General features: G+C 35.1%; 3 protein-coding genes across 3 annotated transcripts; 2 read left to right on the top strand and 1 right to left on the bottom strand.

Annotated features, from left to right (window-relative positions):
* Positions 1–208: 208 nt before the first annotated feature.
* LOC148114028 (olfactory receptor 6B1-like) lies at positions 209–4,093 on the bottom strand. Its single transcript, XM_087893642.1, has 2 exons — positions 4,074–4,093; positions 209–1,177 (listed from the first exon to the last, which is right to left on the bottom strand). Exon 2 carries the CDS (start codon positions 1,160–1,162, stop codon positions 209–211), a length of 954 nt encoding a protein of 317 aa, XP_087749768.1. The 5' UTR covers positions 1,163–1,177; positions 4,074–4,093.
* A 4,349-nt stretch (positions 4,094–8,442) lies between these two features.
* Positions 8,443–9,446, top strand: LOC117668839 (olfactory receptor 10A5-like). Its single transcript, XM_034422894.3, has one exon. The coding sequence runs from the start codon at positions 8,443–8,445 to the stop codon at positions 9,214–9,216; it is 774 nt and encodes a 257-aa protein (XP_034278785.2). The 3' UTR covers positions 9,217–9,446.
* A 6,263-nt stretch (positions 9,447–15,709) lies between these two features.
* On the top strand, positions 15,710–16,714 carry LOC117668908 (olfactory receptor 6Y1-like). The gene has a single exon (XM_034422960.3). The coding sequence runs from the start codon at positions 15,710–15,712 to the stop codon at positions 16,631–16,633; it is 924 nt and encodes a 307-aa protein (XP_034278851.1). The 3' UTR covers positions 16,634–16,714.
* Positions 16,715–23,082: the final 6,368 nt, after the last annotated feature.

Here is a 23,082-nt window from a genome sequence, read left to right as displayed (position 1 = left end):
CTGGATCCTCATTTTACTGACCTCAGAAGGATGGAAGGCTGAGTCAACCTTCAGCCTGGTGAGACTTGAACTGCCAAACTGCTGGCAGCCTGAAGTCCTGCATTCTCACCTCTGCACCACTACAGCAGTTATGGAATACCAATACACATATGCAAAACAATAAAAATATTATTTTTGTCTGCTGAAATAAATTCCATTAGTCATCAGTCTAATGATCACTAATCATATTCTCAGGATTTAAGTTGCAAAGCATTTTTTTCAGTGCTTCCTTGACATCCTGATTCCTTAAACAATAAATGCATGGATTCAGCATGGGAGTAACAATAGTGTACACAACTGACACAAGCTTATTCATGTTAAAAGAATGGATTCTCCTAGGTCTTGCATACATGAAGAGTGTAGCTGAGTAGAATATAATAACCACTGTGAGGTGGGAGGCACAGGTAGAAAAAGCTTTACTTTTTCCTTGCCTCGTAGGGATACGTAAAATGGTGCCTATGATAAATGCATAGGAGCCCATTGTGACAGAGAGTGGAATTAAAAGGATAAGAAGAGCAAATACAAAGTCAACCATTTCAGCCACAGTGCGGTCAGTGCAGGAGAGATTAAGCAAAGGGGAAATGTCACAGAAGAAGTGGTTGATGACATTTGACCCACAAAAGCTCAAACGTGAAATGAAAAAAACTTTGAGCATAGAAATTAGGAAACCAGTGAGCCAAGAACCCACTGCTAGCTGCAAGCAAAGCTGGGATGTCATTATAACAGGATAGCGCAGTGGGTGGCAAATGGCAACATAACGATCATAAGCCATGACAGCCAACAGGACACATTCAGTGCAGACTAGGGATATGAAGAAATACAGCTGAGCCATGCAGCCTGCATAGGAAATGCTTTTATCTGTTGCCAAGAAGTTAATCAGGAGTTTTGGAACAGTCACAGAAATATACCAAGTCTCCAGGAAAGACAAGTGGCTGAGGAAGAGATACATGGGTTTTTGGAGGGGAGTATTTGTCCTGATGAGAATGATGATCATGGTGTTCTCCACAAGAGTGAGGATATAAATACAAAGAAATACTACAAATAGCAATCTCTGAAGTTCTAGAACTGTGGGAAAACCCAGGAGGATAAACATCTGGACTCTGGTTTGGTTGTTCAATTCCATGCCTCATATACCAATCTGCAGGGGAAAATTCAGTATATGTGAAAGGATGAATGGAAATATCAATAAATGAAACAAAGGTTTCTTGCAGTTCTTCATCTCAAAGTTTGCTAAATATTCAGAACTTGGATAATGCTGTTTCCGGATTCCTAAAAAGGCAATGTTATACACAATGAAAAAATAATCAATACATAAATTATACAAGTAAAACATGCATATGCATATATACACACAAATTGGGCTTGTCTGTGAATTCCTTTTGGTCAATTATTTACATTTTTATTCAGGTTTTTGAACAGCCACTTTTCCTCACTCTATCCTACTTCTATAATTATAATTCTGAACTTTTTGGATTAGTAATATAGAAAATATTACATATTTTGTGGCTGTATTGAGTTCTTTATTGTAGAGCATTGTTCAAACATAAGGCAGATAAGAAGGAAAGAAGGAAGGAAAGAAGGAAGGAAGGAAGGAAGGAAGGAAGGAAGGATTTTTTAAAAAATTTCAACATTTAATGAACTCCAGAAAAAAATATAAATAATGGTCTAAGTTCATATCTTTTTCATCTGTCTATATTTATATCACCTCTGAATAGCCAAATTGTTTACTATGCAAATTAAAATAAAAGTAGCTATAATTATCTAAAAACAGAAATAATTAAGAAAGAGGAAAATACAAAGATTTAAATTAAATTTAAATCATGAGAAGCATGAAAATCGATTAAGATCTAACATCTAGATATTATATTCGGCTATGTCCAAATTACAATGAAAACATATTGAAATGACTCTTACCTTCTTTTTATTAATTTGCATGACATATTTAAGATCAAGCAATCAGATGAAATATCTTGTTCCCAACCAAGTAAACAAAATATAAATCAGAAGGCAAAATAAATATGTTATATCTAAGATATAATTTCTTGGATTCCTGTGAATACTACAAAGTGACTTAAGGAAATAAAAATGAAGAGAAGATGAATTTAGCACACATATATGAATAAATTTCTCTTCCTTAGAATTTTTTTAAAAAATAATTATCACTGAAAGAAAATAAAGTTCATCAGAAGTGAGAAAATTGCAAGATTATAATTTGCAAGTTGCTTTTAGTCCAGTACTTTTTTTTGCTCAGCAAGATCCTTAATTTAGATTTATTCATCCTAGTTAATATGTCAAATGTTCCGTAGTATAAATATGATTCAGCATCACAGCATGACACATTTATAAAGATATTTTTTGAAGTCTCAACAGAGCCTTTATCCCTCAGAGTTTCCTTACTCAATCAGATACAGGTTTACATAAGTTGTTAAAAAAATACTGTATTAAAGTTTGGCTTTTTTTATTTTTTTTTTTGAGAATTGAAGCGTTTCTTTTCCAAACTGTAATGCGAAATGTAGTCTTTACTGGGTGGTAAATTCAGCATTTTTTGAGGTGTATTCAAATACTTTGTAACTACTGGAGAAACAATTTTCTATCTATCCAGTCTAATATATTTTCAAGTTCATATGTAATGGAAAATAAAGACACAATTTTTTTATGATTACATATCTTCTCTCTCTCTCTCTCTCTCTCTCTCTCTCTCTCTCTCTCTCTCTCTCTCTCACACACACACACACACACACACACACACACACACACACACACAAACAGAGAGGCAGAGAGAGAGAAAGAGAAAGAGGAAACAGCTAAAATTTATCTTTGTAACTATGGTATTCATATTGCGTAAGTTTATTTTACTAACTGAACAGAACTTACAGCAAAATTCAGTTCACTGTTCTTTCTGGATACTAATTTACTAAATGAAAGATTATATAATATTCCTCATGCTGCTCTAATGCTGTCTCTAAAAGTGAGCCAAAAAATTGAAATCTAAATCTCTAACATAGGAATTTCTGCACCAGATGGAAAGATCCAGTCTGCACATGGAACTGATCAGAATCTGTGAAACTGACAGATACAGGATATCAAAACATGCTTCAGCAAATGGTATTCCATGTTTTATCTCAATAAGATATCTAGATGTGAAATGATGTTCTTCTTCATATTAGTATTCTTATATAGGATGTTAAAATAACAAATATCTTATACTGTATTAACGATTTGGCATGGTTTCCACTATATACATTGCTATGTGTTCCTGTTACAAATTGCTTGGGAATGGATTGTTTTCTGAAAGGTAGGTAGTGACATGTAAAACAAATAAACGAATAATTATTAATGAATGGGACTACAAATTTCTAGATTGTTCCCACTAACAGAACAGGAAAGCATCTACAACTGGACATCCAAAATAGACAATATTGTCCTTTATCAATTTCTTACTATCAAAATGGTCATTGGCATGCCTTTCTGCTCCACTTACTTTTTATTTCCATGTTTTATCATCCTGAGCAATCTTGACCATTTTGATTTAGACCATATAAAAGTGGCAGCCTCAAAATTGCTTGAGTGGGAGAGTTACTGAAAGGCAAATACAGTCCCCATTTCCCAAAGTAGCTAATTTTATTTCCCACCCTTCCCCACAAAAAGGGTTATTACTTTTCTTGCTTGACTACAAAACCCAGCAGAAACATTGCTGAATCCTTTTAGTGTACTAAGAAAAACAAATTAACTGGTGCAAAGCCAATTCATCTGCATCTATTCCACAATTATCAGCTACTTAGTTGATGGTATATTTGTCTTGATTTTTTCAAGGCCAGGGTGACATCTATAGCCAACCAAGGTAGATGACCACTCTCCAATCATGACCATATCATAGAAAAGAAAAAACTAACCAAGAGGTAAGGGAGAAGGAGAGACTGACATTGAATGTCGAATTGGGTGTCCACTGGGACACTGTAGCAGCAACAGTAACTCAATAGGGCTGCTAGGATCAAAGATCATGAAAACCTGTCACATTTTTTCTTTAATCCTACCTGGAGCTTGGCTTGGAAGCTTGGCTTGATGCTCAGCAGCAATCCTGCTTGTAGCTTGACTCGAGCTCGTCAACAGTTTGGTCCTGCAGCTTTATATAACATAAAATATTATCAAGCTGAAGCTGTGCAATATCCCCATCTGTGGGCAAGAAACTCTTCAGGGAAGAAGGACTAAATGTCCTTTTAATATGTAACATTTTAAAGAGTCAGGAAAATAAGTTGAATAAGTCAAAGACCAAGGACTTGGGTGTCCTACTGAGGTATGCATAGCAAACACTTTTGTTTTAGTAGATTGCCTATAACTGCTCATGGCATCCGGAGTCTTTAAAATAGGAATAAATTTAGATGTTGGTATTTTTCAGCAACCCAATTTTCCAGCATCTTGCGCTCTTTCTTTTTTAAATTTTTAAAATAAAAATAGTCAGGTGAAGCAGGAAAACTAATCATCACTTTGCTTTTGTGTGTGACCATGTTCCCATAGGATTCGTATGATGAGCATGTCCGAACACATTCCATATTGCCTGTAATGAAGTTCCATAACCCATTAGCTTCTAAGGCACAAGGAGGGAAATGTTGTTAAACATCTATCATAACTGGTGAAGTTAGCTTCATTATCAGTGGTCTAGATTTCTGCTCTTTCTGGAACTTTGGAACTCTATTAGCATTGGTCAACCTGTTCATTGTAGAAGCACTGAATTCAAATCATAATAGTAAAAATAGGGGAGGTTAAAAGAAAATATAACTTTATATGCTTTTCTATATAAGACAAGGCAGAAAGGGAAATATAGAGACATTCTCACCACAATGACAGCAAAACAAAATTATGGAGGTTTCCTGCCATAGCAAAGGAGAGAAATCCACAGCTTTTAGCTTTTACATACACTTGCTAAGGGAAAATACATTTTTTGCATGGGTACCATTTCACTTGGAAGTAGAGAAATAAGAATCATATTTCTGATTTGAAGAAAAAGAAGAATAAAATTTCCTTGTCAGCTTGTACAGAGCTCTGGTTTTGAAAGCCATTTTACATGGTTCCTCCAATAATTGGAAGGAGAAAAAAGGACAAACTTGCTATATATAAATCTCAACCCATCATCCCAATCTATCATTGTTTTACCAAGATCATCTATTAGCAATGCAAATTGGAAATGTTGAGGGGCTATGTGCACCAATTTAGCTTATTTTTATTCTGGCATACTTTTACTATTATTTTTATTTCATCCTGTTAGTAAAGCCATTGAATGCAAAATGAAAGGACTTTAGAAGATGCCTCACATTGAATCAGGTTTAAATAATTATTAGCTGGGAGCAATCTCACAATTATTACACAACAACAGCAGTCAGTCACCAAAGATTTCTAGAATAATTTGATCTTTGCTGTGTTTTGATACATCCATCACAACTAGTGTAATATTCAAAGGAATGTGTTCTACAATTTGGGGGTTATACTGCAACTGAGAAAGGCTGCTCCATGTCTTCAGTCTTGAATCAGCATTCAGACATATTAGACAGGGGAGAATTCACTAAGAGTATCTAGAAATAATCACCATTACTTTCCAGGCTGAGGGGATGTTCAGCTGGTTTGGACCGATTTGAACGAAATGGTAGCAGAAAGTTTGAATAGTTTGGGGGAACCAGGAAACCACACCACCAGCTGGCCCCACCTCGCCCCACCCCACCCTGCCCCACCTCGCCCCACCCACTCTTGCCTTTGCCATGCGGCCCAGCTAATCTCTGTGTCTTGCATCTGCGCCTTGCCCGCTCTGCTCACCAAAGGTAAGTATGCCACCCGCCTGCACCAATTATATATTACTACAAAGTTTGGCTGGGTGCTTTTAAAAATAAAATATGAATAAAAGCAGATGCAGAACAGAATGGAAAAATATGGAAGAGAGTGAAAATAGAGTTCTATTTATTTCTGGACAAGAACAGAATTTTTAAAAATATTCAACACATTTCCTAGCTCAATATAGCTGAACTGCTATTATGAACCAAATTAGAATCAAATAACTGGGGAATTTATATCTAAAGATTATTACATGCATTAGGCGAACTGATTTTTAATTCCTTGTTACATCACTTTTTTAATAGTTCTAGGAGCCAATTAGACAAAGCAAAAACAACCCCCCCCCAAAAAAACTTTTTGAGTTTGTTCTCTTATTGAGGAGTCAATACTCAAATACTGTATAAAAGCTTCCCTATTATTTGTAATCTACATAATAACCACAATGGTGACTTGGACAATTCAGTGGAAAACATCATCTCAAAAGAAATGTGTGACAAATCGTCTGGTTTTGAATATTATTATTTTGAAGTGAAATATAATAGGACTGTAAGTGGTATTTTGTAACACAGTATGAAAGAGATCTTGCAGTTTTCATATCACTGAAATTATTGAAATCACATTTGTAAAAGTAAAGGTAGAAACTTAATAGTAAGCAAACAGTAAGAGGAATATATGCAAGCAATTCTGCTCCATAAGATGGCAGATATCAGAATGTCTTTTCTTTCAGTTCTAAGTTAGTTTATTTACAGATTTTTCTTACTGTTATTTGTATTTATGGTATGAAAGATAAAAGTGTGAGACTCCTCCCTCAAATTGTCATCAGAGACTGAAGATTCATCAGTCTTCTAGAAACTGCCTTTGTCTTGTTTTGGGAAAAATATTAAGTGTCATCATTTGAGAGAGTTCTTCATCAGATGAGAATACTTACATTTTTAAAAATTACTTTCATTGCTATTAATTCAAGCTATTTTCCTCTTTATTTTTCTTCCCACAAAGTAGTACTGGAACAAAACTCCCATAATTTTATTATTTCACACACAAGATCTTCCACACATCTCCTACACACAAATGAAGGAGTAAATAAGTAAGTTAAGTAAGTAAATATATAGATGATTGTTGGGAGTATTATTTTGGTGCAGGCTTTTGTAAATGAGAAGCTTTTCTTTCTTTCTTTCTTTCTTTCTTTCTTTCTTTCTTTCTTTCTTTCTTTCTTTCTTTCTTTCTTTCTCTCTTTCTCTCTCTTTCTTTCCTTCCTTTTATTCCTCAAATATTTTGTTGTGTTTAAAATAGTTACTTTTATTTTCATCAAAAAGTAACATTTTGAACTGAAAGGCATTTTGAGCACCATTTGGGAGCTGAAAGCTAGAATATAAATATGATAATCAAAGAGAGAGCAGCAGATGTCTCATTATTTCAGTACTAATATATTCATATCCCCCCTTCTTCTGTATTCCAGTTTTTTAGAAAATGCCAACCAGATTTTAACAGCCCCATGTCCAAAACATTTGCTGGCAAAGAAATGTCTCCCACCTCTCACACAATTCAAATTACATTTTTCCTCCTTTAGGCCCAAATTTATCACTTGTGGGTTGACATTTTATCTCCTCATAGTGATGCAACTAGATTTTTGCTTTGTAGGCAATATGAGATGCCAACATCAGGAACTGGGGGAAGAACCAGTCAAATACAGTGAACTGTGAAACCATACACTTTTTAAAGGACAGTCTGTTTTACTTCATAAAATGGTAAGCTTTCTTGATTACAAAAAGTCACAAGGAATATAGATTCATTCTGATTCTCTTAAGGGTTTTTTTTTATTTAAGATTTGTTGATTCTTCTTGCTCATCTACTCTTATGAGCTATATTTCAAATATAAATTTATATTAGTAGCACTTATGTTTAAGTAAGCAACTCTAGAACTAGGTTTAATGTTTTGTTTTAATTAACCATACTTTATTGTGTACACCATGTTTGACTGGTACACACAACACATAAAACATGATTTACAAAATACATTAATTGAGAAACAAATCAATGAAATTCAAAGTTCTATACAATGTATCAACCATTCATGTGGTATTTTTCTTAGCAGGCTTTTATGTGTGTGATGTACTTTATATTGTCTCAAATATCAATGAAAGTAATCACTAGACAACTCAATAGCATTTGCAGTATATATTGCAAGTCTACAAACTTCAATTTATCCAGAATTCTCTGTTATTTTTTTCCTTGATTTGGTTTCTTTAGGAAACAACTATGCTAACTTAGTTGCATTAATTGTTCCTGTGGATTTATAGAGTTGACTTTTCTTTTATTATACTGTCTTTCCTTTAAAGGTCTAGATGTATCCCAACTTGTGTAAACATATATTGACATGCTTTTGTATTCTCTCCCCACAATTGTTTTCAACAGGTGAGAGTAAATAAGAATATAACAAATAGCTTCCTATTGTTGGGATTTTCCAGTTTTCCAGGTTTGGAGGGTTTATTCTTTACCACTTTCTTTACCATCTATTTGTTGATCCTGATTGGGAATTCCTTTATCATTGTTATAACACTAGCTGATCAGACACTCCATAGTCCAATGTATTTCTTCCTGAGAAATTTGTCCTGTCTTGAAATTTGCTACACTTCAATAATTATACCTAAGATGCTTGAAAACATTGTCTCTGAAGATAGAACCATATCATTTATCAATTGTGCTTTTCAAATGAGTCTCTTTCTTATCACAGGGGCAGCAGAATGCTTCCTCCTGGCTGCTATGGCTTATGATCGCTATGTTGCCATTTGCCAACCCTTGCATTATTCACTCATTATGAACAGCAGAGTCTGTTCTGGGCTAGTGGCTGCCTCCTGGCTAGCTGGAATTCCAGTACAACTTTCTCAGACTTTCCTTGTGTTCACCTCTTGTTTCTGTAATTCAAATGAAATCAATCATTTCTTCTGTGACATTCCTGCGTTGCTTAGCCTGGTCTGTGGTGATACAGCTATAAACGAGAAGATTGCTCTGATAGAGGTTATTTTGCTTGCATTGATACCCTTTGCTATGATCTTGATGTCTTATGTTTGTATTGCCATTACTATTCTGAAGATACCATCTGTTGAAGGAAGGCATAAAGCCTTCTCAACGTGTTCCTCACACCTCATGGTAGTTCTGGGGTTCTATGGTTCTGGAATAATTGTCTATGTGACACCAAAGTCAAGACATTCTTTAGGTGTAGATAAATATCTGTCACTATTCTATACTGTTCTGTCACCATTGGTAAACCCTCTTATTTACAGTTTGAGAAATAGGGAAGTCCAAATTGCTTTAGGGAAATCCCTTACATTTTTGCTCACGTGTGAAACAAATGCATAACTAACATTATTTTCTAATCATTCCTGATATAGATATTAATAAGGAAGCTGTGTTGCTGATTGTATGTACACTGCCAATGAGTTGAAAGTTCTATTTCCTTTAACCCATATTTTTACTTTTTTAAAAGTGTAATATCTTCCTTGTTAAAGCAAAATGGCTAATATATGAGATGTTTCTGTCATTAAAAACTTATAATATGACAATATAAAACATTAAATTGTGGACTGAGAACAGCATTACTTTAGCATTTCTTTTTTTTTTCAATTCTTATATTGCTTTGTATTCTCGTGATTATTATTCTCTTTACCATCACATCAAAATGCAATAGAAAAATCTACTATGTTTATTTGTAGCATACTTGTTCACAGAGGTTATTGGGTATCTCAGCATCCAAAAATAAAACAGAAAAAAAAACATAAAAAGCAATTACCATATTTTTGAGAACTGAATCATACTACTGACATCAAAATCAGAGACACATCAAGTTGGTATGGGTCAGTGAAGTTATTGAATCCAAATATTTATTCAATACATATTCTTCTGTTTTATCTGTCAAGATTCATGACAGATAACTGATCCACCTCCACTGAGTGAAAGAGAGGCAACATTTTCTCTAGAAAATGGATTTTTGGTTTTTCTATTTTTTTCTAACATTATAATTTTATTACTTGGGATGCTGAAGTGAAACTACATTTATACTATACCAAATTACCTTAAACAGATTTCAACAATGTGAACTTTTTAATAATAATATGTTAGAATCTTTCAATAAATTATTTTTCAATCAATGTCTTAACTTCACTACTAACTAACCAATATTTGTGTATGTTCCGCTTGTTATTACTACTATTACCAGTAGTCAGTGGTGGGATTCAAATAATTTAACAACCGATTTGCCCAGGGTACGGTTGGCTGTCGTGGAAGGCCTGGCCCATCCCCATCCTTCAGCTCTGCCACACATGCAGGATGACCCTCCAGTGACAGCCAAGCTGACCCTGGGCAAACTGGTTGTTAAATTACCCCTCATCCATCAAAGTGGATCCTGGGCACTGCCCTGCACTGAAATGGAGAAACAGGCAATGGAGCAGGCAGTACAAAGGAAGGAGGAGGGAAAGTGGCCACACCAGCCACTCCATTGCTTGTTTCTTCATTGCAGCACAGCACAGTATCCAGGATCCACTTTGATAGTGGGGGGTGGGGGAAGTATAATTTAACAACCGGTTCATTTGAACTAATGCAAACCAGCTGAATCCCACCACTGCCAGTAGTACACTATGTAGAGTAGTACATAGAAAGAATTTCAGGTAGATTTTAAGAATATTTTAATTTGGAGATTTAAAAAAAGGCAATAGTCACAGTCTTAACTTTTTTAAAATTAAGACATGTTTTATGAGGTCATTTTTTTTCTGAAAATTTGAGTGACATATTCTCACATTTCTATTTCACTTACACTTAGTTAATAAAAGGGATTTTGCCAAACTATTGCTATATATAATTTATAATATTGTTTTACTGGTATTTGTCTTAAATTATTTTTTCTGTTTAGAATAATTCAATTTTAACAAACACATTTGTTCTCTCTCTGTGTGTCACACACAATTTCCATCATGAATGTGGGAATAAATTTATGTTTTAACATTTGTTTGGCAAGGAAACTTCTCATTTACATTAAATGTTTGACTAAGCAATTTCCTTGTAAGCTTGAATTAACATTTACTCAAATATATCCTTATAACATCATACACAGAAGACCATTATTCTGATGAAGAAACATGTTTTGAATAAAGGAAAAAAACAACAACAACCCTGCCTTCTTAGCTATTACAACTTACAAATAGAAATGCTTGACTTCAATTAAGGAAGGTCCCTCGTCCTTTAGAGTTTATTTTCAGTCACAGTACTAAATGTCTCTGTCAGGAAACATAGAGTTAAAAACAGATTTATATACCATTCAAAAGAAACAATAAACAAACCTAGAAAGAAAACTTCAAGATTAGAACATATCCTCAGCGAACATTAAAATAAGCAGGTATTAACATCAGAAAAACAATCAGGCAGAAAATGATATAATCAAGGAGCCACTAAGAAGAAAACCACACCACCACTAAAGGCAAGTTACCAGATATGAAAAGGCAGAAAACCCACATTCAGTCATACTGATGAGATTATCTAGGGTTAGATAATTGGGTATTGAAATGTTGGGTATTGAAATGTCAAGGAAATAGCCAAGCTCAAAGAGACCAAGAACTCTACAGTTTAACTCTTAATTATGTATATTCTCGTCTACTGGGATTTTGAAACAGTTTGACAATAATCTGGGTCCTAGGATGTCCTGTTTAAGCACCTTACTTTAATTCACAAATTAAATTATTTGCTTTATTTTTTTTTTTAAATGTGGAAAATTAAAATGCACAATATCTATGATGAAGACTTTTAAAAATCTGTGTTTTCCTTTTACTGTTCATTTCTGACCAGAACTAAGTTTTCCACTGCCTACTTTTAATTTGTCTTTTCTCCCAGAGATCTTAAGGCTGTAAACTTTATGCTCAGTTGTGAATTGTAAACAAGAGATACTCTGATCAGGTATAAATTATCAGAAATTATCTTCTGAAGCTACAATCCTTATGAGGGAGATAATCATCTTCAAACTTAGTCCTTTGGTCCCAAGGTACAGAGATGAAAACATAAATAGTCTTTTATCAATGGAAGAATCCATTTCCATAAGAAGAGCCAAAAACAACTGAACTGAATGTACAGTATATTAAGGTGAAAATCTTTTTTATTTTATTTTTTTTTTCTGAAGTGAATAGTATCAAAAGTTTTCAGCCTTTGGAAAGGGGGAGTGGAGAGTGAGTTGTAAATCATAAATAAAATCTTTATCAATAGAATGGAAGGACAGGATAATAGGAGCATTCATACGCCAAGTTAATATGCTGGTCCTCCTCCAGGTGTGGGCATGACATTTCAGACCCTTAAATAGAGATTAAAATAGTGTAAGTGTTTTTCACCTAAGGAATAAGATATCTGCATGCTGGATTTCTAATACAAGGGATTGCTTTTTATCTCCGTAATCCTAGATGCTACCTGAAATAATTACAGCACAAGAGAGCAATCTGGAATGTTTGCTATGTTCCTTTATATTGCATTTTAGGACTGTGAAAAAAACAGTCCATGGCTTCAAAACTACCAAACAATTTTGTCTCCCACCACATTAGATTTAGCATCTGTTAAGGCAACAAGTGGTAGTTTTATTTTTATTTTATTTTTATATAGAAGATGATAAATAGATGATAGATAGATAGAATAGAATAGAATAGAATTTTTTATTGGCCAAGTGTGAATTGACACACAAGGTATGCTCTCTGTGTACATAAAAGAAAAGATACATTCGCCAAGAATCATAAGGTACAACACATAATGATAGTCATATGGAACAAATAAACAATCAAATTATATTAGGAAACAGTCAATATAAATCTTAAAGATACCAGCAACAAGGTTACAGTCATACAGTCATAAGTGGGAGGAGATGGGTGATAGGAACAATGAGAAGTTTAATAGTAATGCAGACTTAGTAACTAGTTTGACAGTGTTGAGGGAATTATTTGTATAGCAGAGTGATGGCATTCAGGAAAAAACTGTTCTTGTGTTTAGTTGTTCTGGCGTGCAATTCTCTATAGCATCATTTTGAGGGTAGGAGTTGAAACAGTTTATGTCCAGGATGTGAGGGGTCTGTAAATATTTTCACAGTCCTCTTTTTGACTTGTGCAGTATACAGGTCCTCAATGGAAGGCAGGTTGGTAGTAATTGGGTTTTTTTTTTTTTTGCAGTTCTAATTATCCTCTTAAGTTTGTGTCTGTTTTGTTGGGTTGCAGAATCAATACATATATAGATAGATAATAGATAGATAGATAGATAGATAGATAGATAGATAGATAGATAGACAGAAAGATAGATAGATAGATAGATAGATAGATAGATAGATAGATAGACAGAAAGAGAGCATTATGTTTGTATATTTGTGTCGGTTTTTAAAGTATTGCTTCTTTATAATTTTTCTATTATGTAGTTAAAAGTCAGTAATATAAGAAACCTACAATATGAGAATTACTTCTATAACCTTATATTCCATCCCCTATTTTTATAAATAAATTTAAAAAGCAGTTATATTAACTACAAAATAACTACTACATTAAGTATTTCTCATTGTTAAATGAAAAAGAGGACCAATTCTCTAAGTATACATAATGTTGGAGGGGATGTGAAATGAATCTAATCATTCTGTCTTTAGTGTCTGATTTGTGACTTTTTTCTTGATCAATTAATACTGAAGAAGATAGATAGATAGATAGATAGATAGAGAGAGAGAGAGAGAGAGACAGACAGACAGACAGACAGACAGACAGACAGACAGACAGACAGAGACAGACAGGCGATAGATGATAGATTTATCATCAGACATAGCACCTATAAAAGATACATCAAAAACTAATTATTATCAATGTCAGCATCCCATAATCCTCCCTCTAATTTCTCAACTATGGGAACTGGGACAGAAAATTGAAATCAAGTTTTATTTGCTATTCTTCAAACATGAGTAGAACTCTACTGAATTCTGGCTTATTTGGAAGAAAATCATCTAGTGGAATTTTAACTGGATTTATCACATCATTTTTTCAATATTTTGTACCAGATAAAATAGACACAAGGGGAACAATCTTCATTCAGCATTCTGAAGAAAATTATGAAATAAAACATAAAATGGCATTCACTTCAGCGGAAGATTAAAGCTCTGTCAATACATTTTCTGAATGGATAGAATTCTGAAAATATAAAGAGAATGGACTTCCAAGATTTCCATTGAATACTTGTGTATTTAAACAGAATATATTAGTACAGGTAGTCCTCGACTTACAACAGTTTGTTTAGTGACAATTCAGACTTATAACAGCACTGAAAAATGTGACTGATTAACATTTTTTACAGTTATGACCTTTGCAGGATCCCCATGATCATGTGATCAAAATTCAGATGCTTGGCAACTGGTTCATATTTATGACCACTACTGTGTCCCAAGGTCATGTTGCGACCTCTGACAAGTAAAGTCTATGAGGAATCTAGGTTCATTTAGCAACGGGGTTACTAACTAATCAAATGCAGTGATTCACTTAACAACTGTGCCATAAAAGTAATAAAATGGTGCAAAACTCACTTAACAAATGTCTCCCTTAAAAGAAAAGTTGGGTTCAATTGTGGTCGTAAGTTGAGAACTACCTGTATGATGTCTACTACTTTTCAAATGTAAGGATAGTAGTGGGCATGAACTGGGAATCCAATATATATAAGCATATATTGTATATTGTAACAAATGTACCATATTTTTCAGAGTATAAGATGCTCTGGAGTATAAGACACACCTTATTTTTTGGGGTGGAAAATAAGAAAAAAAAAATTCTGCCTCTGCATACCAGCATCCATCAGTATTCATCTGGCTAGCATCTGTCAGTGTGTGAGAGAATTGAGGGCTGTTTAGAAACTGAAACAGTATTTGCTGTGTGAGCAACAAGGAAGGAGACATCAAGGAGCCTGGGCATGGCTTAGCTCAACTGTTCTCTACTAAAGCTACATGCTGTGCTGATCTCTGAAACTGAAACTATCTATCTATCTATCATCTATCTCACATGAGAAGAATTGTGGAAACATGCAAAGACGTCATAGACAACAAGGAAAGTATTTTCATGTGAATTTTGATTTTATAGCTCTTTAAAGGCATAAGGGACTAGTCCTTTCTTTTGCTACATGGAGGCTGCTACATGCAGGCTGAAGTGAAAAATGTTTTGCACTCTCAGTCAGGGATACTTATTTATTTATTTAGTCGCATTTCTATGCTGCCCAACTCCCAAGGGACTCTGGGTGGCTTACAACAAAGAATAAAACAATGCGAACAATCCCATTTGGGGATTGGGACAGCATTCAGAGCAATTGGATTTATTTTGTATTTTAGGATGAAATTATAATTCCAAATGAAACTAGTTCTGTTTCTGCCTATCTCTATCATACATAATGTATAGAGCAACAAGTAACTTAAATCCCATTTCTTCAATCTCATTGAAGCCCTCATATGTCAAGTAACAGGTCAATCTGTATATTTAAGAATGCAGCATTAGTAATTAGCATCTATCTATCTATCTATCTATCTATCTATCTATCTATCTATCATCTATCTCACATGATTATTGTAAAGCCTTTATATTTTAAAATCATTATTTCAAATGATTTTATTATCATTTTATCATAGTAATTACAATATTATTAAAATGATTTTAAATCATATTTCAAAAGTGTTTTGAAATAAAAAGAATAAACAAGAATTATCATTTATCTTTTTTTGTATTGTATTTCATAAATGTTAAAAATATGTAAGTGTTCATATCTTAACTGATGTTGTTTCATATCTTTTTCTATCTCTTTTGAATCACAGATTCTACTTTCAATGGAGGACACCAACCAGACAAATGTCAGCTACTTCATCCTTTTGGGATTTTTTACCAATGCAGACCTTCAGATTCTCTTCTTTGTCCTCTTCCTCTGTGCTTATCTGATGATCATGATGGAGAATATCATAATCCTCATAGTTATTTGTGTCAATAATAACCTTCACAAGCCCATGTACCTCTTCTTATGCAACCTTTCTTTCCTTGAAATTTGGTATATTACTACTATTGTCCCTAAAATGTTAGGAGATTTTCTATCACAAGAAAAACACATCTCCTTCCAAGGCTGCCTAACACAACTGTATTTCTTTGTCAGTTTTATGTGCAGTGAATTTGTCCTTCTGGCTGTTATGTCTTATGATCGTTATTTGGCTATATGCTATCCACTTCATTACCCAGTCCTCATGAACAATATATTATGTGCTTGGCTTTCAGCAGGATGCTGGATGTGTGGTTTTGTAACGTCCATGATCAAACTGAGCTTTATTGGCCAATTGAAATACTGTAGCACTTACAAGATCAATCACTATTTCTGTGATATTTCACCCCTCTTGAATGTTTCTTGCACAGATTCTTCCATAGCTGAACTGGTAGACTTCATCTTGGCTCTAATGGTTATCATGGTTCCCCTCTGCATGGTTGTTACATCATACATCTATATCATTTCAACAGTTTTGAAGATTCCTTCAGCACAAGGAAGAAAGAAGGCTTTCTCTACATGCAGTTCTCACCTCACAGTGGTTATACTCTTTTACTCCACCACACTCTTCACCTATGCAAGGCCCAAAGCTATGTATGCCTACAACTCCAACAAATTTGTGTCAGTGCTCTACACTATAATTGTTCCTCTTTTGAACCCTCTAATATATTGTCTCAGAAATAAAGAGATAAATTGTGCCTTGAGGAAGACATTTTGTCGTTAAGCAAATATTCAGAAAAGCTCTTAATCATCGTAGGAAATAGAACAATATTATAATTTCTGCCTCTTCCTCCATTTTCAATTTTATCCATACCATTTGTTTAAATTTATCAATGAAAGATAGCCAGCAGCTCCTTGGTTAATGTTAGAGAGTGGTTTTTTTTCCCCCAGATTTTTTTCATTTTGTTCTCTGAACAAAATATGGATTAAATTGTATGCTAATTTTTTAAAAAAATAGTCTCTTTTGGTATCATTGGGACATTGGCTAAAAGGTGGCCTAATTAGAACATTTACTTACACAGAGACACAGAGACACCGACACACACAGACACAAAATCATGTCTCTCCATCTGTCCGTCCATTATCTATCAATCTATCCACGTACATACACACACACATTATATATCTATACTGTTTCTAACCTCTATCAAAAAGCAATTATTTTTATGAAGTGTTTTCACTGTTTCATTTGATTAGTATCACAACTCACACATGTGAGTAACACCTGTTACTGTTCATTGCAACAATAGTAGGAAAGTAGCAGAAAATCACAAGGAGCTGTTTAAATTACCCTAATTTGGCAGTAAACAAGGCCTCTATCATGAACAGGGCCTACTTTGTTAGTTGCAAAAAAAGTTCTTGAGGAATTTTTGAATGTGATGTTTCTATTTCATTCACACTTTATTCATAAAAAGGATTTGCCCAAGCTATATTTCTTCATGATTGTTATTAATATTCTGCTTGTGTGCATAAATATCATTTCTAACCCTAAAAGAATTGAGGGCATTTGTTTATAATTCTATTATTTTTATAGTAGATGGAATACATATAATTCTGCGAATCATTTATCTGATATTGTAGTAGCTTCTCTGATGTTGTATAGAAAAATAGATAGTCAAAGTAGTGTTAAGATAGTTACATGGTGTTAAGGTAGCTAATTACCTTTGTAACAAATGCACTTTATCAAGAAAAATAAATTGTGATTATAACCATAGAAGCATAAAGACTTTAGAGCAGGGGTGAAATTCAGCTGGTTCTATCAGGCTTGGGTGAACTGCTAGCCGCGGCTGTGGGAGGCTCTGCCCAGCCACGTGGACTTCATAATGTCAATTTTTTATGACATTTTAAGCCTTCTGCGCATGTGCAGACACAGTGCATGCACATTTGCAAACCGGTAGCGAAGGTAAGTAAATTTCACCCCTGCTTTAGACATAAAGGCTTAAAACACTAGGAGATAGAAACAGTGCTGGGAAACAAGTTTGCCAAGAAATAACTCTTAGCAGATTAACACCAGCAGTAACTCATGTTCAGACAACACAATCTTTGTCTAACCCAATAAACTATGCCATTCATATTTCCTCATGCCATTCTCACTGACTTTCTGATGCATTGCTAAATGAAATAAAATACTTTCTTGCTGTAGCCAGTCAGATGTATATTCAGACTTGCATGACACCATATCATGGGTTGCATCCTTGGCCTTTTTCAGCTTTTAATTTAGCTGATTCACTATTGTAAATAAACACTTTATACTTCAGTGTAAGAATGTATCTCATATCAATTACTAAGAAAGTGCTAGAAATTTTTCCTATTCATCTTGGTATAAATGTTCTGTTGTGTAATAAGAATAGTATTCTTCCTAACTGAATGTAGCTTATAATTTATATCCGAATATAGAATATAATCTACATTCCATATAGAAGAGTGGGAACCAAGTATGATCTATACTATTTAGCCTAGAAATGTAGATCTCCTTTTCCTTATTAAGGGAGTACAATTTACACAATATTGGCCTTACTATAAATAACTGAGCTATAAAATGCTAAGTCTGGGTAGTTAATGCAAAGCTACAATCAGTTTGTCCTCAACTTACAACAGTTCATTAAGTGACTGTTCAATATCTCAACGGCACTGAAAAAAATAACTTATGACCATTTTGACACTTGACTGTTACAGCAGTCCCATGGTCAAGTGATCAAAATTCAGATGCTTGAGATTTATAACAGTTGCAATGCCCTGGGGTTATGTGATCACTTTTGTGAATTTCTGTCACGCAAAGTCAAGGGGGAAGCCAGATTCACTTAACAACTATGTTACTAATTTAACAACTGCAGTGATTCATTTGACAACTGTGATAAAATGGGGTAAAGCTCGCTTAACAAATGTCTTACTTAACAACAGAAATTTTGGGCTCAATTGTGGTCATAAATTGAGGACTGCCTGTATTCTATTAAAAGCAAAGTATTTGAACTTTTGGAATGTCTTTTGGAACATAGGCAATGACAGATGTCTAATTGCATATAGATTATTCACATGTAACGCCTTACAACTTGAAGATCGCATTTAGATTTTGTGTTGCTACTCAGTAGCCAGCTAGGACACAGTAAGTTCTTTAAGAGTCATAAACAATAAATTAAATCCAGGTGAAATTTGTTACTTATTTGTTTATTCTGGTTAGGCCCAATTAACAGACTCTAGACTTCTTTATAACAAAGGTATTTATTTGTTTCTTATCTTCCTCAGAATAACATTTGGACTGCAACTGCTCTGACAGGAGCATCAATTTATATACAGAGGAGGTGAGGCAAAAGGTAAGTAGGGACCAATGGGAAGTAGCGTAGTGACATCATACATTTAACTCATATACAAATATACATATATACAGAAAACAGGTTAGGTATTTTCAATTGTAACAAATCCCCCTCTAAAATACCTAACCAATAATAAAACACTGGTTTTAGATATGTACATTAAATTTAGAAGTCAGATATGTGTGTTGTTTGGTTGCTAAGGGTTTAGTGAGAATGTCAGCAATCTGTTCACTCATATCGCAGTGAATAGCCTTAATAAAACCTATACTTGATAATTGTCTCACATGTTTATACTTGATATCGATATGTCGAGATCTTTGGCCTATTGCCTCAGAAGCTGATATATCTATTGCTGCTTTATTATCTTCATTGATAATAATAGGATAAATGGGTTCGGCCCATATATTGGACAACAAATCATCAAACCAGGTCAGGTTATTGGCTGCCTTAGATAGGCAAATGTATTCGGCTTCTGCCGCAGAAGTGGCAATTAAATTTTGTTTGCCAGTATACCAATGTACTGTGTAACCTTTTATAAGGAAAACATAACCGGAGATACTTTTTCAACTTTTTGGGTCTCCAGCCCAATCTGCATCAGCATAACAAGTCAATATGGGCTTTTCTGAAATAAATGGTTCTAGATATAAACAGACATCAGCACTAAATTTTAGATACCTTAGAATTCTTTTGATTCCTTCCCAGTGATATACACTAGGGCTGCTTATGTGTCTTGACAATAGATTAACAGCAAGAGTGATATCTGGTCTGGTCCAATTAGAAATATACAGTAATGATCCAATAATAGATCTATACAAGAAGAGCCTTGGTAGTACGGTGGTCTAAAACACCCTGTTATTAAGACCAGCTGCCTGCAATTACTGCAGTTCGAATCTCGCCAGGCTCAAGGTTGACTCAGCCTTCCATCCTTTCTAAGGTAGGTAAATTGAGGACCCAGTTTGTGGGGGCAATAAGCTGACTTTGTATAAATATACAAAAGGATGAAGGCTATTGCGTAGCACATTGTAAGCCACCCTGAGTCTCCGGAGAAGGGCGGCATATAAATCAAAATTTTAAAAAAAATGTCAAGAGGATTTCATTGAATAAATATGTTAACAAAGATAAATATGTTAACAGAAGAAGATATGAGATCACGGTGAGATCATCCGTGGCTTCAGGGTTAAGTACCACCAGTACGCTGACGACACCCAGCTGTCAGGGCCACCCCATTGATGCCCTTGAAGTGAAGTCCTGGTGCCTGGAGGCCGTGCGGATCTGGCTCAGGCTCAACCCATCCAAGACTGAGTGGCTGTGGTTCCCGGCATCCCAATATAGTCAGTTGACTCCATCACTGACTATTGGAGGTGAGTCGCTGGCCCCCACGGAGAGGGCGCACAACTTGGGCATCCTCCTGGATATGCAGCTGTCCTTGGAGGAACATCTGATGGCTATGGCCAGGGGGACTTTTTATCAGGTTCGCCTGATCTGCCAGTTGTGGCCCTTCCTAGATCGGGATTCCTTGTGCACAGTCACTCATACCCTCATCACCTCTTGCCTGGACTACGGCAACGCTCTCTACATGGGGCTCCCCTTGAAGAGCACCCGGAGACTTCAGCTGGTCCAGAATGCAGCCGCGCAGGTAGTGACAGAAGCTGCATGGTGCTCCCACATAACACCCCTCCTGCGTGAGTTGCACTGGCTCCCAGTGGTCTTTCAGGTGCGCTTCAAGGTGTTGGTCATCACCTTTAAAGTGCTCCATGGCATAGGACCTGGATACTTTCGAGACCGTCTGCTGTCACCAACGACCTCCCACCAACCAGTGCGCTCCCACAGAGAGGGCCTCCTCAGGGTGCCATCGGCCAAGCAATGTAGACTGGTGGCCCCCAGGGGGAGGACCTTCTCTGTGGGGGCACCTGCTCTCTGGAATCAACTGCCCCCAGAGATACAAAGAATTCAAGACCTCGGTGCCTTCCGCCATGCCCTGAAGACCTTCCTCTTTCAGCAAGCCGGGCTGGCTTAAGGCTTTTTAAAATGTTTTTAATATGTTGTGTTATTGTTTTTTAACTTTGGGGCCAAATTATATATTTCTTTTTAAACTGTTTTTAATGTTTGTATTCATGTTTTTTACTTTGGCTGTACACCGCCCTGAGTCCTTCGGGAGAAGGGCGATCTATAAATTTAATAAAAATAAATAAATAAATAAATAAATAAATAAATAAATAAATAAATAAACAATTCATGTTCTTTAAGCTTGCCAGAAACTTCAAGTATTGCTGAAAAGATCTGTTGGAGCCAGCAGTTGTTCAGTTTTCTTTTAGGACTTTGGGTTTACATCAAAGTTCAAATTGTTTGGGCTTTATATCAATAATATAAACAATAATACCTGGAGAAGTGTTAGTAGCACATCTTATCAGATCATAACAACATAAAGTTGTCCATAACTTTAGTGGACTGTCTACCAGCCCCCTTAAGTAGACCAGACCAGAAAAGCAACTCCAGAAGAAGATTTTATTGAGGTTGTCTATAATACCAGCATTTTGAAAGTCTGATTATATTGTATCTCCTTCCTTATTCTCCACTGGAGAATAATTCCACTGTGTGGAATTTGCCTGATTTACTTCCAATAATATCATTTTTTTCCAGGACTTAACATTTTTCTCCTTTTGACAGGGTAATGTTTTGTGTATATTTCTGTCACGGTCACTTTTCTTCCTCTGTACACTGGCAGAAACACTTTTAAGGAATATAGGATCCCAGAAGACAATATCTGGGAATAGACTGATGGCATCTCTCATCAATAATTTGGAAAGCCAGATAAGTATCTCTAAAAAGTGCTATGTTTTTTTACTGCAAACATTGATACAGTTATTGCTCCTCCTCCTATTAAGTGTTGGACTAAGAACTTATGCTGGTCCATTTTATCTTAACTGGCCCAGACAGGAATATAGATGAAAGACTCACAAGTAAAGATGATATAGCGAAAAAATACACTAAACCTTGTTAAGGGAACTCTAATAGTTAAGACACCAACCTAGAAAGTAGGCAATCATGAGTTCTAGTCCAGTGGTGGGTTGCTAGAGGTTCGCTCTGGTTCAGGGGAACTGGTAGCAGTGGTGGCGGGAGACTCCGCCCACAGAATAAACAAGTACTATTGGTACTTGTTTAACCAGCTGTAAATCTTTATTTTAAGAATAATGAATTTGACTGCAGAAGAAAGTGAGGAATTTAGGCAGCAGCATTTTAAGAACCTACTGATACTTTTCCTAGTTTTAATTTGTCTTTTTCCCCCTAAAACAAATTATAGCTTGGTCTTTGTGTTCAGCTAGGACTCTTAAAAATATATAGCCCAATGGGTGAAGGAATTAAAATATCTTCTGAGGCTACAGTCCCTGAGAGAATTGTAATAATTGTCATGGTTAGTCTCAAGAAGGAGAAATGAGCAAATAAAAAGCATTATTATAGAAACAAGAATCCACTCCATAAATGGACAGAACAAAAAAGAAAAGAAAAAAATCAGTCTGGATAAAACTGAGGTGACTATCCTTATTTCTTTTCTATACACTTTGCAAGTAGCATTCAGCTGAATAGATAATATAATATCTAGGAAATTTTTGTATACAGAAAAGAAACTGGTGCTATAATATTCTTAAGGAGGTCTAAAGGAAGTTGATCAAAATGTGTGTTAAATTGTGATTGAATAGAATTCCTTTTGCTTTCACAGGTATGCATTGACAACTGAAAGCACTGAATTGTGAATTTTACTGACCAGTCCCTTAATGGGTTTTGCATGGAAGCTGAAAACTGGCAAATATATTTTGCACTTTTTGATTGTCTGACAAACTGACAGCATTATATTTTCTTTAAC

The sequence above is a fragment of the Pantherophis guttatus genome, chromosome 4, assembly GCF_059756535.1.
Source record: "Pantherophis guttatus breed Tessera chromosome 4, ASM5975653v1, whole genome shotgun sequence".
Lineage (NCBI taxonomy): Eukaryota > Metazoa > Chordata > Lepidosauria > Squamata > Colubridae > Pantherophis > Pantherophis guttatus.
The sequence above is the reverse complement of the archived record's forward strand: the minus strand, read 5'-3'. Positions and strand labels throughout refer to the sequence as shown.

Coding starts and splice junctions, on each gene's coding strand:
- LOC117668839 (XM_034422894.3), top strand. CDS start 8,443: ATGTATTTCTTCCTGAGAAATTTGTCCTGTCTTGAAATTTGCTACACT.
- LOC117668908 (XM_034422960.3), top strand. CDS start 15,710: ATGGAGGACACCAACCAGACAAATGTCAGCTACTTCATCCTTTTGGGA.
- LOC148114028 (XM_087893642.1), bottom strand. CDS start 1,162: ATGGAATTGAACAACCAAACCAGAGTCCAGATGTTTATCCTCCTGGGT.